General features: G+C 38.4%; 1 protein-coding gene across 1 annotated transcript in view; it reads left to right on the forward strand.

Moving 5' to 3' along the window:
* Nucleotides 1-478: 478 nt before the first annotated feature.
* syne1a (spectrin repeat containing, nuclear envelope 1a) overlaps nucleotides 479-16,122 on the forward strand; it is a 248,224-nt gene continuing 232,580 nt past the window's right edge. Inside the window, exons 1-2 of the mRNA XM_079830658.1 lie at nucleotides 479-804; nucleotides 7,700-7,761. Coding sequence (XP_079686784.1) covers nucleotides 699-804; nucleotides 7,700-7,761 — 168 coding nt within the window. The 5' untranslated portion in view covers nucleotides 479-698. The remainder of the gene's footprint in view (nucleotides 805-7,699; nucleotides 7,762-16,122) is intronic.

The following is a 16,122-nucleotide window of genomic DNA, read 5'->3' on the forward strand; positions in this document are numbered from 1 at the left end:
TTATAAAGCCGCTGGGAGCGCTAAATCAGACCGAGCAGTGTTTTCAGGCAAAGTTAATCAGCTCAAGCAGGCGGCTTTTCCTAAACCGTAGAAGCCAATGCGTTTTGTGGAAGGAGAGAGAGAGAGAGAGAGAGAGAGAGAGAGAGAGAGAGAGAGAGAGAGAGAGAGAGAGAGAGAGAGAGAGAGAGAGAGAGAGAGAGAGAGAGAGAGAGAGAGAGAGAGCGAGAGAGAGAGAGCGTGCGTTCAGCTGATCTCAGGGAATTTCAGTGCTGAGCACGTCCTGCCTGGGTCTGTCTTTTAGAGAATGTGCATTGCAGGCTATGTGACTCACAACACACACTCACACACACACCACTCCCCCTCCCGTCATACGCTCAGATGTGTGATGACGCCACACATTCCCATACGTGCGATTGGTCGGACGCCCAAGGGGAATTGTTCCTGCAGAGAGATGCTGAGACCGGTGCTGCACACATTCACACTCTCTTTTTGCGTTGCATAGGAAGGACATGGACAGTTTGATTGCGTGCGTCGGTCGGATGGTGAGAAGGACGTAGAGAACCTAGAAAAAAGAGGCAAGCAGCAGATCAGAATATTTAGGAACCGCATGAGGGCGGGTGAGAGGAGCTGACCCTGGGCGAGAGCGTCACAGGTGAATGTGCACTTCATGGACTTGAGATCACAGAGGCATCGTGGGAATGGAAGTCAAGGGCAAAGTGGCGAGGCGATGGGAGGACGTGGCCGCAGAGAAGAAGTCTGGCACGTCCCTCAACTTAGTGCCAGGGGTTTCTCGGCACCTGCGTGGTAAGAGATCGCCACACTTGTTTAGAAACACATCTGGTTTCAGTGGTAGACTTTGCATGTGTTTATGGATGTGCAACACCATGTGCAGATCTGCATATTAGACTTTTTTTGTGCTTCTATGCAATGTTGGAGCTATGCAATTGAAATTGCAGGTAATGCATTGAATTAAACTTAAAGGGATAATTCACCCAAAAATGAAAACTAGCCCATACTCACCCTCAAGTCATCCGAGGTGTATGTGACATTCTTCTTTCAGACGAATAAAGTCGGAGTTATATTACAAAAGTCCAGGCTAATCCAAGCATTATAATTTGATTCATAGTTGCTCTGTTTTGAAGTCCATAAAAAGTGCATCTGTCCGTCATATAACTGCTCCACGCGGCTCTGGGGTGTTAATAAAGGCCTTCTGAAGCGAATCCACGCGTTTGTCTAAGAACAATATCCATATTTAAAACTTTATCAAGTAAACTTTCGGCCGACCGCCTTCCATGGAAAAGTGTTGAATGTTGAAAGTGAAACTCAAGATGTGTTCGTGACGTCATGACGAGCGGACCTGGTCGCGTTAGTCTTTCGATCGGCAGGGGAACTTTCAACAATTTTTCCATAAATTGAACAGGGAAGGCGGCCGGTCGAAAGTTTACTTATTTATTTTTCTTACACAAACGCGTGGATTTGCTTCAGAAGGCCTTTATTAACACCCCAGAGCCGTGTGGAGCAGTTATATGACGGACTGATGCACTTTTTATGGACTTCAAAAACAGAGCAACTATGAATCCAATTCTAATGCTTGGATTAGCCTGGACTTGTGTAATATAACTCAGATTTTATTCGTCTGAAAGAAGAATGTCATATACACCTCGGATGACTTGAGGGTGAGTAAATTATAGGCTAATTTTGATTTTGGGTGAACTATCCCTTAAATTTTTTAAAAAGTGTGCATTAAGGCCCTTTCACACCGGATGCGTAACGAAAAAGCGAAGCGGAAAAAGTGAATATTTCGTGTGCGAATAGTTCGCGTCAAAACCATTCACATCAGCCGCGACGCGAGTTTGCGACGTTTCAGAGCTCCGACATTCCAAAACATTTGCGGCGACAGCTGAGAAAACACGGACACTTCATCATCCAGTGAAGATTTTTTAAATGGTTTTAGTGAACTATTATAACCCTGATACTTTATCGAATATGTGTCAAATACTGGTCTTTCCTCCTGAATATGAATTAAATGGGAATGAAATTAAATACAGTTTATTCTGTAACCAAGCCGAATATATAATGCGTGACTTTTAATTATAAACAAACTCGAAATACACCGGGACTCTTATTTTGAAATGTATAGGCCTCATTCAAGTTCAGATGAGGAGATAAAATATGCATTGATACAACCGTCTAAAACATATTACTATATAAACATTGTCATTATTCATCAGCATTAGTTCATAAACAATTGCCTGGCATAAATGTGCGCTATTCATTGATTGTGAGCCTGGATTGGGGATGCGTGAGGCCGTGTTTTCCAGCGGTGGTTCGATCAGCACGTTCGCATCAAATGTGCGCATCTGTTACACAGGACATCAGTTCTGACTGAATCTCTTCCCTAATCATCCCTCCCTAACATTTTCGTCTCGTTTTTATTTGTTGACGAAAATGACAGTTGATTTTCGTCATAGTTTTTGTCATCCAACACTAGTTTTTATTTAGTTATCGTCTTGTTTTCGTCAGTGAAAAAAGCGTCAACGAAATTAACACTGCTATAGTGGGCAAACACAGCTGCATTTGTACAGCTGTAAACACAACTACAGCTGTGATCTCGTGTGAAATGCGATACCTGGCAAAGGTTAATATTGATTGAATGGCTAGTGACATCAACTGGATATTTCGTCACCTTTGTTTCCTTGTATGTGATTGGTTTAAGCCTTTTCTATCGCTGCGAGTGTTTAAAAAAAATCGACATCGTAACGGAAAAAATAAACGTAGTATTTTTTTCCGCCGCAGCACATTCGCTTTCAGTGTGGAAGCTCTCATTACACAAACAGCTGATCAAAAAATAAAACCATCGCACTAATTATTATATTGAAGTCACGGTTCGGTACAGCAGTTTTACAAAATGGCTTTTTATTTATTTTTATTAAACAGTGGTTTACTCGAGAAAAAAAGTGTCTGTCCTTAAATGAATTAAATTAAAACTAAACGTTTCTTAAAGATAATGCTGTAAACTATAGGGAGCCCTTACTTGCACATTAACAACAGAGCCCAAATTTAGTTGCTATTTATTTTTAGGTATAAAAATATATAATATTCAAGTTCACTCAAATAACACAGTACGCAAACATGTAAACGTCACATAAGGCAGTTTTTGCTATAACTTCTAAATCGAATTATAAAATAGTTTTTTCTCCAATTCTTTGTTGAAATAATCATTTATACACAATGTCATTTTCATGACGGGTTTATTTAAACACACATTAAATAATCAAGACGTACATCATTAACAGGTTAAGTAGAATATAATGAGGGTAATATAGTGCATATATTTAGTGAAAGAGTTGATTTCTCTAGTGAATAAAAGTCTGTGGACACTTAATGACTGCCTGAGGTAAATGTGACGCTACATATATTGACGTCTTTCCGCCGTTGAAACACTTATTGAGCGATTACACCACATATGATACGTGACAGTAAGTTGTAATGTATCCTCAACATACCTTCAGATGTTCATTCATGTTTATTCTTTATGAAGAGATGATCGATCACGTGCACGCGTCGCGCGGCCGCTTGAACTGTGATGATCAATGATCAGTCGCCACATTAGAGCGTCAACACGGCATTTATCGTTTGAATTTCGTGACAAAATGGACTGAATATTTGTGTGGGAACTCGGATTGAAGTGTGTCCGCGCTTAAAACAAGCAGACTGTTAACTGTTAAACGACAACACAAACGCGTGCACCGAACCGTTCAAGCCCTGTACCGAGACGGTTTGGTAAGAATACCGTTAAACCCCTAGTGTGCATGAGTTTGTGTTGTCGAGTTGGAGGTATTTTGGGGAATATCAGGGTCATCTGTAGGGCATCACATGTGGAAAATGATCAAAACAGCTCCGCAGGTTTCTTGGATGCACTGTGGATCATTCCTGACTGCGCGAGAGAAGTGTTGATTAATACGCCTGGTTATTTTGGAGATTTAATTAGAAATTACACCTGGTTATAATTATAGGGACTCACTGTATGTGTGATACAGTGAGTTTGCATCTGTGTTTCCCGCTCAAAGTCACACTGTCCTTATGATGATGGGCTGGGCACACACACCGAATCTTTGCTGTTGGCAATGCCATCTATCACACTCCTCTTCTCATCAATATTTGATTGCTTTAGCTCTGAAACGGGCTTGATCGAACTATTAATTCACAAAATACAAGATTTTAGCACAAATGGCACTGGCACATGTGGTCTGCATTATGCATGAGGCAGGTCCCTTTTTTAACACACACACGCAGACGGTGTGTGTCCGAGTGACCGGCTTCAGTGTAATCCATCAGACAGTGCTTTCATTAAAGACTGGCTCTGTGTCAGTTGTCATCTCATGCTGATATAACAGTTAGGAGGAAGGATATTACTGTCACCTTGCGGTTCAGAGTTAGGACTGAAGCTTTTGTTTAGAGAATGGCATGTTTATTCTGCTTTCTTTCACTTACAGTAGGGGAATATCACTATGATGAGCTTGTGAAAACTGGATACTGGTGCCCACCTATTTAATGTTGTCCTGGATCCCATATTTTTAAATATTATGTTTGCTTCCGATATGATACATATTGTTTATGAGTTTTTTTTAATTATAGGCAGAAACAATATGTGATTAATTATTGTTTTATTTCTGATTTTTTTCACACAGTAACACCTTAAACAATCACTAGACTACAACAATAATGCATTATGTATTATTATTATTGTTTATGCCATTTAAGAATGAAATGTTTTGCAATTATTTTTAATGGTGCTGTCAATCGATTCAAACAAATCACACATTTTTTCTGTAATTCATTGAAAACATTTATGTTTTTAATATATTTATATTGTAATAATTTCACAGTTAATCTCCAAATGAATGTAGAAACTACTTAAAGGATTTCCTAATATTTTACTCAGCCCCATGTCACCCAAGATGTTCATGTCTTTCTTTCTTCAGTGGAAAAGAAATAAATTTTTTCTCCACATAATCGACTTCAATGGCAAACAAAATGTTGAAGGTCCAAATCAATGCAGTTTCAAAGGAAGGGCTTCAGAGGAATAGAGTCTGATCTACACAAACCATCGGTCACAAACGCCCTTTAGCAAAAAAAACGGTAAAACAGCGATGTTGGATGATTTTGAAGTTGAAGATGGAGTTTTTTTTGCTAAAGGCCATTTGTATTATTCCTCTCCATAGACAGTAAAAGAAATGGACACAGCGACCCCATAGGCTTCGACAGGGAAAAGTGAAGTCAGGTAGAAGCACTCACTTCCTGATGGCTGATGTACTGCGCAGCCTCAGACTGAGCTTGACGGCGTAGATGTGACATATAGTATTTATTTATTTTTAAATTTAACGCCAGTACGCCATTTTAAGTTAATGCATCCTGTCTAAACGGGTATATACAGTAATTTCTCTACTGCGCGACAGAGTCGCAATCGTTAGCCTATTTTTACAAAAATGGCTTTTACAGGTAGTGTCAGGATTACCCCCTTGGTCCTCGCACGTTCGCTTGGGGCAGTACTTCAGCCTACGTCTAGTGTGACCTTTCCGACGTGAATACGTTTTTTTTATTTAAATGGCCGATGGTTTCAGACCCTATTCCTCGTCTGGGATCATGCAGAGCCTCTGAAGCCCTTCCTGTGAAACTGCATTGATTTGGACCTTCAACATTTTGTTTGCCATTGAAGTCGATTATGTGGAGAAAATTCCTGTAATGTTTTCCTCAAAAACGTAATTTCTAAACAAATATTTTTGCCCAATATTTACACTTTTATACTTTATTTGGTTATTGGTTCTTTAATATTGAGTTCATTGATTGAGACTAAAAAAATGTAGTCTTTTCGACTGAAGAAAGAAAGACATGATCTTGGATGAGATGGGGGTGAGTAAAATATCAGGACATTTTCACTTTTAAGTGAACTAATCCTTTAAAGACATATTAGAAATATTTGTTGTAATGGCATGTTTTTATGAATGAAGGCCAGTATCACTGATAATAATACTGATACTGATGTCTCCATGAAAATGTTTTATTTAAAACATTAATGACAGACATTCAACATTACAGTATAATTTAAAGTTATCAATTTGTCACGGTGTGTTTTGTTTCATGTTCATGTTTTCTGTTTGAGTTTATCAGTCATGTTTCCTGGTTTTGTCACGTGTTCCTGTTTGTCATGTGATTCCCTTGTTCTCATGTGTTATCTTCTCATTGTTGATAAAGGCCCTGTCCCAAATGGCACACTTCATGTGCACTTTCGGTCTTGTGGACTTACAATGGCTGCTGCGTGCGCGTGTCCGTTAAGTCCACGAGACCGTAGGGTGTCCCATTTGTCATTTTAGGTCTCAGAAGGGTGCTCACGAGCGCCAACTTTGAGGTCGATATGCGCCCTCGATGTGCACTTCGGCTGAGCCCGCACTGGTGCGGGTTACGCACAGACTTCTTCCCGGCAGTCAAAGCGGCATTACGTCGTGAAAGTGCGGACTCAGAGGAAGACCGTAAGAGTTTAGGGTGCCATTTGGGACAGGGCTCAGTGTGTTCTCAGTTCAGTTCTGTCATTGGTTCATTGTCTTGATTGTTCACAGGTGTGTCTTGTTAGTCAATAGTCTTGGTGTATTTAAGCCCTCATGTTTGCCATGTTCCTTGTCGAGTATTGTTGATGTAACCTGCTGTTGGTGAGTGTTTGTTCATGCATCAAGTTTGTTCCAGTCAAGTTCTCTTTAGTCGCGCTTCAATGGTGTAAAAGCATTTGCATGAATAAGAACGTGATCATATATTGTAACAGAAAAAACAGATGCTGCGTTAACTGCATTTCAGTCAGGTCCTCTTAAGTCAAAAACACCCTAGACAAACTTTTTAGTCAACTTTTTATTGGCATATTTAGCAAAAATGTACATTTGGCGATATGGCTCTGTTCTAAATTCCCCGTCCTTATCATGAGCTCCATGAAAAGCCAAGACAGGGAACAGCAGCAGATTCTGGGGACAACCTCCCATTCTTTAAACTGGGAGGACAGCGAAATCCCCCATTGAGAACAAAGCATGCATCAATGAAAACAGAATGACATTGATGAAGTTGAACACAGTTTAAGGAGGAGCTGGGGAGGAGGTGGGTTGCAAAGCAGCCAAGCAGGCAGATTGAACTGAAACGATATGCTTAAGTAAGGCGCCCTGTTTGAGACTTGCCAATTGAGTGCATGGGAATAGGTAGCAAATAATAGCAAAGCTTGACTATATGGCTATATAGCCTGAACTAATGCAGAATGCTGCATTCAATATTTGTAACATGTTAAACTGAAAAAATTAATTGCATGTGTTAACACGCTAATTTTGACAGCACTTGTTTTGTGTTATTTTGTGTATCATTTTGTGCTATATTGTTAAGTTTAAAATCCTACGTGTTGCTCAGATGTACATTAAGTGTTCATGTAATGCATAAGAAAGTTTTTATTTACTCAATCAATGAACGTGTATATGAAAGTGTAAATATTGTTTAAAATATTTGTCAAACTGCTAATCAGTCTACATCTATGGAGAATAAACTACGGTCAGAATAACCAAGAACCGAATTTTACTGTGATTCTTGATATCTCATGTTTTGTTTATGATTTAAGATCTGCTTTGTTCTTCAGGATTCTGAAGAGTGTTGTGTTTTGTCTTTCCTTTAGATGAGCAGGAAGCTGTGCAGAAGCGAACTTTCACAAAATGGATCAACTCTCATCTGGCAAAGGTGAGCCGAGTCATGTGAGGTTTCTGAACCAACATACATACATTCATGTGTGCAAGGAAAAAGCACCCGGAGGTTGTTACCCAGCTCTCTCCTCACTGCAGTTTTAATCTGTCACAAGACCGGTGGCACGAGTCCAGGTCCTACATGAACATACACTTTAATCTCCTTTTACCAGGGTACAGTCAGCTGACAGGATTTACCTATAGTAACAGTACAGCAGTAAAAAGATACTGTCACACAATCTCATGTAAAATTGCACTTACAACAGGGCTTTTTGTAGGATTTGAAAATAAAAATGTGAAGGTTATATTATCCATAAACACTTTTAAATTTATGTCAAGCTGTAAAGGTGTTGTTATAATTCTTACAGTTGTTTTATGGTTTGTTTTCATGGCAACAAAGTACAATTTGATATAATTTTACACAGAAAAGGTTAATAAGCGAGTCAAGCGACTATTTCACACTAAAATCATGTTAATATTAGGGATGCACCGATATGAGCGTTTTGGCCAATACCGATAACTGATAATTCTTTATATTTGATAACCAATATATTAGCCAATAGATCACAATTTTATATAATTTTGGGAGCTCACCATTAAAGGGATAGTTCACCCAAAAATGAATATTACCCCATGATTTACTCACTCAAGCCATCCTAGATTACATTCTTCTTTCAGACGAATACAATCGGAGTTATATTAAAAATGTTCTGGCTCTTCCAAGCTTTATAATGGCAGTGGATGGCAGCCCAAAATTTGAAGCCCAAAAAAGCACATCCACTCATTATAAAAGTAATCCATATGGCTCTGGGGGGTTAATAAATGCCTTCTGAAGCGAAGTGATGCATTTGTGTAAAAAAAATATCCATATTGAAAACTTTACAAACTGTAATCTCTTACTTCCGCTAACCGTTGTGCGCGCGGTTAAAATCCCTTTTAAATCCATGTCACAAGCACACAATTATAATGTTTTCATAATTTTATGTAGCCTATATGACAGATTTCTGCTGTACTTAACTGTATTTTCCTTTTTTGAAGTGATTTCAATCATATTTCAAGCAATTCAAACCCATCATGGCGAACAGTGCGCATCTGAAGTGTCTCAGCTGAAGGAAATAATATATTATCAGCTTTAAAGGTGCAGTGTGTAATATTTATGAGGATCTATTGACAGAAATGCATTATAATATGCATAACTATGTTTTCAGTGGTGTATAAAGACCTTATATAAGGAACCGTTATGTTTTTATTACCTTAGAATGAGCCATTTCTATCTACACACACTGCGGGTCCCCTTACAGTGAAGCCGCCATTTTGTGCCGCCATGTTTCTACAGTAGCCCTAAACGGACAAACTGCTCTACAGATCGCTAGTCACTCTCTTCTCTCTCAGACGACGACTTGTTTGTCCTGTGTCGGCCACCGCAGCTTCTCTATGTGCTTTGAAAGGGAGGGATGAGCGGTTGCAATTCACAACCTCACCACTAGATACCGCTAAAATGTACACACTGCACCTTTAATATGTCGGCTAAATTTTCCTATCAGGCCGATTGCGATAACATTAAAAATGAACATATATTGGGCGATACTGATATTGTGGCCGATATATTGTGCATCCCTAATTAATATTTGTATTATTTACATCTTGTGGCTATACAATTGAAACCGTTGGATTGTTTTTTGAAGAAAGGGTTAAAAAAAATTGTGGTGTTGATTGAGCTTGTATTTAACCCGGTATATTCATTTAAATCTTTTGATTTTCCATAATCACAACAGGGACATTATTAAAAGCTTACCAATTATATTTGTATACTTGTATACATTTGCAGGAAGCAAGCATTTGGCTATGATATGCATGTAATAATATCTTGATGGCTTATTGATTTGTGTGTAAATAGTGAGTGGTCAAGCCGTTTTTAATTAGCTGCCACTCCAGATAATTCCAGTATGATCACCAAGACCTGACTTGGCTAATCTTCTGTGACGAGGAGCAGAAAATTCATTTGAAATATCAGTCAGTGGGGAATATGCACTTTGTATTAGGTTGCACACCAGCGCCTCTCCAGCGTAAAATGTTAACCACAGAAGAGTTGACATTCGCACACTCTCTGGCCGTTATTTATTTATCTGTTTGCTCATTACCATCTGTCATGGACATATTGGACCTGTCAGTTAGAGTTGGTGGGGAGATTCATAGCATCAGCGTGCTTGAAGATGACAGTCAGAGTTTATGCTCTGATTATTTCACTGACAGGAATCCTCGGGTTTAGTGTTTCCACACCTATTTAAACGGCTTCTGCATGACTGGATGCGTTCTGACTTTTACAAGCAGATTCCGTGTAGACCTGGCTTGTATTAAATTAAAGGCACAGTATGTAATTTTCGCCGCTTGAGGGCGCTTATTCTATACAAAGGCATAGCTTGATGACACCTTGATTTCGTGGAATCATGGGAGTTGTCGTCTTCACCTATACAGCCGATGGAAAAGAATCAGACGGGACTCGGGCAGAAATCATATTCATGAGCAAATGTATTACAGATTTATGAGCGTTACTGTTGTATGAAGTAGGATTGGAACGAGGCGCTGGAGCGATTGCTAATGAGAGACGAGCGCGAACACACGGCTCAAAAGCAGTGGAGCTTTTATTCTGTCAGACGAGCGCTTCCTCTTCTTCTGCTCATGTGTGGTTGGGGGAACGCAGCGCTGCTTTATCATATCACACACATCTGAGTGTGTTGAGAGAACATTATAATGCTATTTATATTATTTTAGTTTTGGTGTGAAAGGGTCTTTACATTTGTCCAAAAATAAAACTTTTTTGTTATAAAAAAAGAAAAACAAGCCCAGCCCAGGTGAGAAAAAGTAATGCAAAAGTACAATAACACATTACTTTTCTTAAAAAGTAACTAAGTAATGCCAGTTAGTTACTTTTTAAGGGAGTAATGCAATATTGTAATGCATTACTTTTCAAAGTAACTTTCCCCAACACTGGTACTGATTGCCTACACCAAACACTGATCCCTAAGCCCACCCGTCACTGGAACCTTAAAGGTGCTGTATGTAAGTTTTTGACTACTATGACATAAAAAAAAACATAATATGTTTGCAGATATTTAGGAAACATGCTGGGTTCACACACATGTTCTCAGTCAAACAATATTTTGAATTTGGACTGCAGTACCCATTTCAACCACTAGCTGTCATTCTTGCAAACAGCACCTTTAACCTCTTAACTGTCACCGTCCCGCTGGCTGGACACCTGGCACTCTTTTAGTGATCGCCTTTTTTCGTATCATATATATGAGTAATTATCATAAATTAGATATCATTTATTTTAACTGCTTTATAATCAAAATCTTTTCTCGTAAAACATATATCGTCGGAAAGGTCTCAGGGTTCCATATTTGGTGACCGTTTTGTGATGGAAGTGACATTTGGACAGAAATTTACAGAAAAAAATGCATCAAAAAAACAATCAATGCAATTTCAATGACACCCGGTGGCTATTTGTGGTACAGCGCCTAAACAAAATCTCATGGGGACTTTTTGTGATATCAACTTCAAATTTGGAACACAACTTGGTTAGACATATGGCTTTGATTTTATAGTAATTTTAGATTAAAAAAAAATTGTAAAATGTATATTTTATATAAAATAAAAATATTGAGTACAGTATTTTTATTTAAAGTACATTTAAAATTCGATGTTCCATACTTTCATATTTTGAATTGCTTTCACTTCGGCAATAATCTACAGAGTGTCTGCTTTAAAACAAGACCAAACTCTATATTAGGTCTATATTTCAAAGTATTCTTGAATTACAGCCCTTTAAGTTTGGATAGTGCATTTTCATGTGTATTCTCAAAAAGGGGGGTGACAGTTAAGGGGCTAACCAATGAAATTAGCTGCAGGGAGTGATTTCAGGTGAAGAGGTTTGGGGGGAAAAAATAGTGTGTCCTCACTGTCCTGATGACGAAAACTGCGTCATGCGGACTGACGCGGAACGCGGGCAGTTGGGCTTAACACCACTGAATCACGGAGCGATAGTTGATTGGTAAATTGGTAAAATTTCACAGGAAAACTTAAGCTGGATTAGATCTGGCTCAGAAATCAAGGTTTTGCTTCCAGTGGACTGCATAGAAGAGAGAAGAGAATCCACCCTGGCTTGTATATTAACTTGCAATCCGATTGCATGACAAAGATGTGACATGATCCTATTGCTTCTATAGACAGACATGAGACACTTTTTTCACAATGTGTGTGTGCAGGAAGGACAGACATGGAGATTGTCTCATTAAAATTGCAAGTAGAGAATTATTTGAACTCATTCCACAACCGTCAGAATCAATTACGTTCAGTGTGTCGTGTATATCCAAATAATTTGTTCAATAGCCGAACACCACCACAGCATCCCAGGCACCCGCTGTTCCCACTTCTTTGCTGTTGCCCTATAACCTCATCCCACAGCTGAATGACGTTGCCTTGGTGACGGCACTCTCAAGTATTTGAGGGAGAAGTTTAAGAATGCATGTGCCAAATAAGAAGAAATGCGACTTATAATTGTTGACAGGATGAACATGGACTGATGCACTGAAGAGAAACTGTGTGTGGTATTCTCGTGATCGGTTTCAAGTGTGTTTGGATTTGGGGTTTAAGGTGTTTCTCATCATCCTGCCGCCTAATCACTAATGCAAATCATCTGCAGTGATTTTCCCGCTCTGTAATTCCTAGCCCAAAGGCACCGGTTTAGCTCTTAGCATGTGTAAGATAACGCAGAATGAGAATTACACCCCGTCTCTGTCTCTCCTCTCATTGCTTTATAGAACTATCAGAAGAGTATTAGGGGATGCACCCACAGGTCCAGGATAGATAATGAAATGTAATTAGGTGTGAACAGAGTAAATTAGGTCTGTAAGTTTCAGTAATGAGTGATTGAAATGTTGCAGTGAGGCCTCAAAGCCTTTTGTATGTTGACTTGAATGGCCACCGGCAGCTTTTCATATTACTGTCATTTGCAGAGTTTGCAGTATTCAGTGAAGCATTAACCTTTGAACAGGTTCCTGCCCTAGAGTTATATAAATATTGGAATATATGCTTATTATTATGATTGCAGTCTATGCTGTTTTTATGGGTCAGTGAGGAATGGAGTGTGTGTGTGTGTGTGTGTGTGTGTGTGTGTGTGTGTGTGTGTGTGTGTGTGTGTGTGTGTGTGTGTGTGTGTGTGTGTGTGTGTGTGTGTGTGTGTGTGTGTGTGTGTGTGTGTGTGTGTGTGTGTGTGTGTGTGTGTGTGTGTGTGTGTGTGTGTGTGTGTGTGTGTGTGTGTGTGTGTGTGTGTGTGTGTGTGTGTGTGTGTGTGTGTGTGTGTGTGTGTGTGTGTGTGTGTGTGTGTGTGTGTGTGTGTGTGTGTGTGTGTGTGTGTGTGTGTGTGTGTGTGTGTGTGTGTGTGTGTGTGTGTGTGTGTGTGTGTGTGTGTGTGTGTGTGTGTGTGTGTGTGTGTGTGTGTGTGTGTGTGTGTGTGTGTGTGTGTGTGTGTGTGTGTGTGTGTGTGTGTGTGTGTGTGTTTTAAAGGAATAATTCAGCCAAAAAGAAAACATTCATATTTCTCACGTTCATGTAATGTTCCTTTTCCCAAGGAACACAAGGGGAGAATGAATTGGGAGTGGTTTTATGAAAGAATCATTCATTTGAGCCAGATCTTTTGAATGAATCAGTTGATTCAGTTCAAAGCATCTGTCTGTCTGAATGATTCATTTAAGAATCAATCTCTGGAAGTCACTGGAGGGGAAGATTGTCAGTGATTATTTAGATGCCAAGCTCCGTGGTGCTTATTGTATCCGTTAGTTTTCTTCTTCTTCTGGCTGGAAGTCAATGGCAGCCCATAGACTTTGGAAGATTTGGAATATAGTTCTTAATATAGCTATTTATGATAATTGTATGGGTTTTTGTGTCCTTTATGAAACTTGATGGGTCCAGTCTTTCACATTTCCTTCATTGTAATTCTATAGACAATGGCATCCTGTTCTCTGTGCACATCTTGTGAAATTGCAAAGGTCGAGACTTCTTACAAAAGGCAAAAAAGATCTTCTTAGCTTCTGATCAAGATCCTGGTTCAACCCAATAATCAATTTTGACAGAATTGATCAGCATTGCATTAAAAGATTTAGCAGAATCCTCATACTCCAAACCATTCATTAAAAGATAGGATCACAGGACGCACAGTGCCTCAGGTCTCTTTACTCATACATGCACTTGCAAATGTGAAGGACATCAGAGAGGCAGGACTGAAGCACTAATCTGCCTAAGAGCCTCAACTTGATTAGCCACGAGAGAGAGAGAGAGTAAGAGGCCACCCTCCATTTCAATTTTGTCAAATCCTCTCAGACAGGGTTAGGGCTTAATTATGGCATGCCCAATATTGCGGATGAGCTCGTTTCTCATGTGTTTGACAGATAGCATGGGTGAGCAGCACAGCATCCACCGGACACCCTGCTGGCTGCACCTGCTTTGTCACGGGACATATATCAACGCCCCATCAGGTTTCTCTCCGAATTATGAGATTCAGTAATCAGTGCCCACAGATTTACAAACTCTACCCTCAATTGACCAATTACTGCTCACTGATTTGTTAGCAGTATCCTCAGTTTTGTAATTTGTACCCACTGATTCATAAACTGCACTACTGCTTTCTAGATGGGTCTCTCACACTCTTAAAAATAAAGGTTCTTTATTGGCTTTGACAGGTCTATGAAGAACCTTTAACACGGCGGTTCTCAACCAAAGAGGCCTCAAGATGACAAAACTAAGAGTTAACATATTTCTTATGATTTTTGGTTATAATTATAGTGTATATATACAGTGGGGCAAAAAAGTATTTAGTCAGCCACCAATTGTGCAAGTTCTCCCACTTAAAAAGATGCGAGAGGCCTGTCATTTTCATCATAGGTACACTTCAACTATGAGAGAAAACTCCAGAATATCACATTGTCTGATTTTTAAAGAATTTATTTGCACTATATGGTGCAAATTACAGGCCTCTCTCATCTTTTTAAGTGGGAGAACTTGCACAATTGGTGGCTGACTAAATTATTTTTTGCCCCACTGTACATCTTTCTAGTTATGACAAGCTCTAAAATATATTATGGTAGAAATTGTGAGTGAGGGACTTCAAATATTGTTGTGGACAATGGAAGTCAAAAAGGTTGTGATGCACTGCTTTAACATCCATGCGATATTTCCATTTCCCAAAAGGTTTTTATTTTATTGTGGAAAAGGGTTCTTTAGATTATTAAAATGTTCTTCACACTAAGAATATTTTTTATTTATTTAATTAGTATAATTTTTTTTTATTATTATTTAATTTAATTAAATGTTATTATTTTTTAAAAATGTTATTTTACTATTTTTGTTTTATTTTATTATGTTATGATTAAATTTCTTTATTTAATGTTTGAATTTTTTATGTTATTATTTTATTTTAAATTAATGTATTTTATATTTGTCTTGTTTTGTATTTATTTAACTTTGATTAATTTTATTATTTATTTTTTATTTTATTTTGTTATATTATGTTATGTTATGATTTAATTAAATGTTTTATTCATTTTTATGTTATTATTATTATTTTATCTTATGTTATGTTATTATTTAATGTAATAAAAAATATTTTATTTTATTTTATTTTATTTATTTTAATGTATTTTTGTATTTATTTAATTTATTTTATTTTTTCCATCTAATAAAAGTCAGAGCAAAGAACAACATTGGACCCTATCAGTAAAATAAATCTATAAATTAAATCTAATTTATTTTATTTTATTTTATTGGGTGGTTTAAAAATGATTTGGTGCACAAATTGCAGTCAGACAGTATAAAGCCATGCCCTCCTCTCAGCCTTAACTGAACTTGTGTCTGCGTCTCGCTCATCTCTGGCCCTCGGGCGTTTGTATGTTCACATGAGCTTTGATTGGGTTCCTCTGAGCATCTCTGCACCGCATCTAACCTCTGTCGCTCCGCTCAACACATCCGCAGCGGCCGCCGTGACCATCGCTCTCCATCACTAATAACACACTGATCATTCGTTTAAGCCCTGCTGCTTGTGCATTTGTTTTTCTCAGATTTTTCATTAGTTGCATAATTACTCAAAGTGCCTCTTTTTAATGTTATATCCTATAAGGTAATTTTATCCAATTAGATTTTGAATTATTTAGAGCTAATTGGAATATTTTAGCAATTCCTCCCCCTGCTCTCTCAAAAATGCTTCAAGAATTAATCTTTTAAAAACATCACTCATTTCTCCTTTCTGCCTCTAATTAAGGTCATTCCACTGTCGTTTCTCTTGACTTTGTTCACTTTCACTCTC

Source organism: Gobio gobio (genome assembly GCF_949357685.1).
Source record: "Gobio gobio genome assembly, chromosome: 12".
In the NCBI taxonomy this organism is placed as follows: Eukaryota; Metazoa; Chordata; class Actinopteri; order Cypriniformes; family Gobionidae; genus Gobio; species Gobio gobio.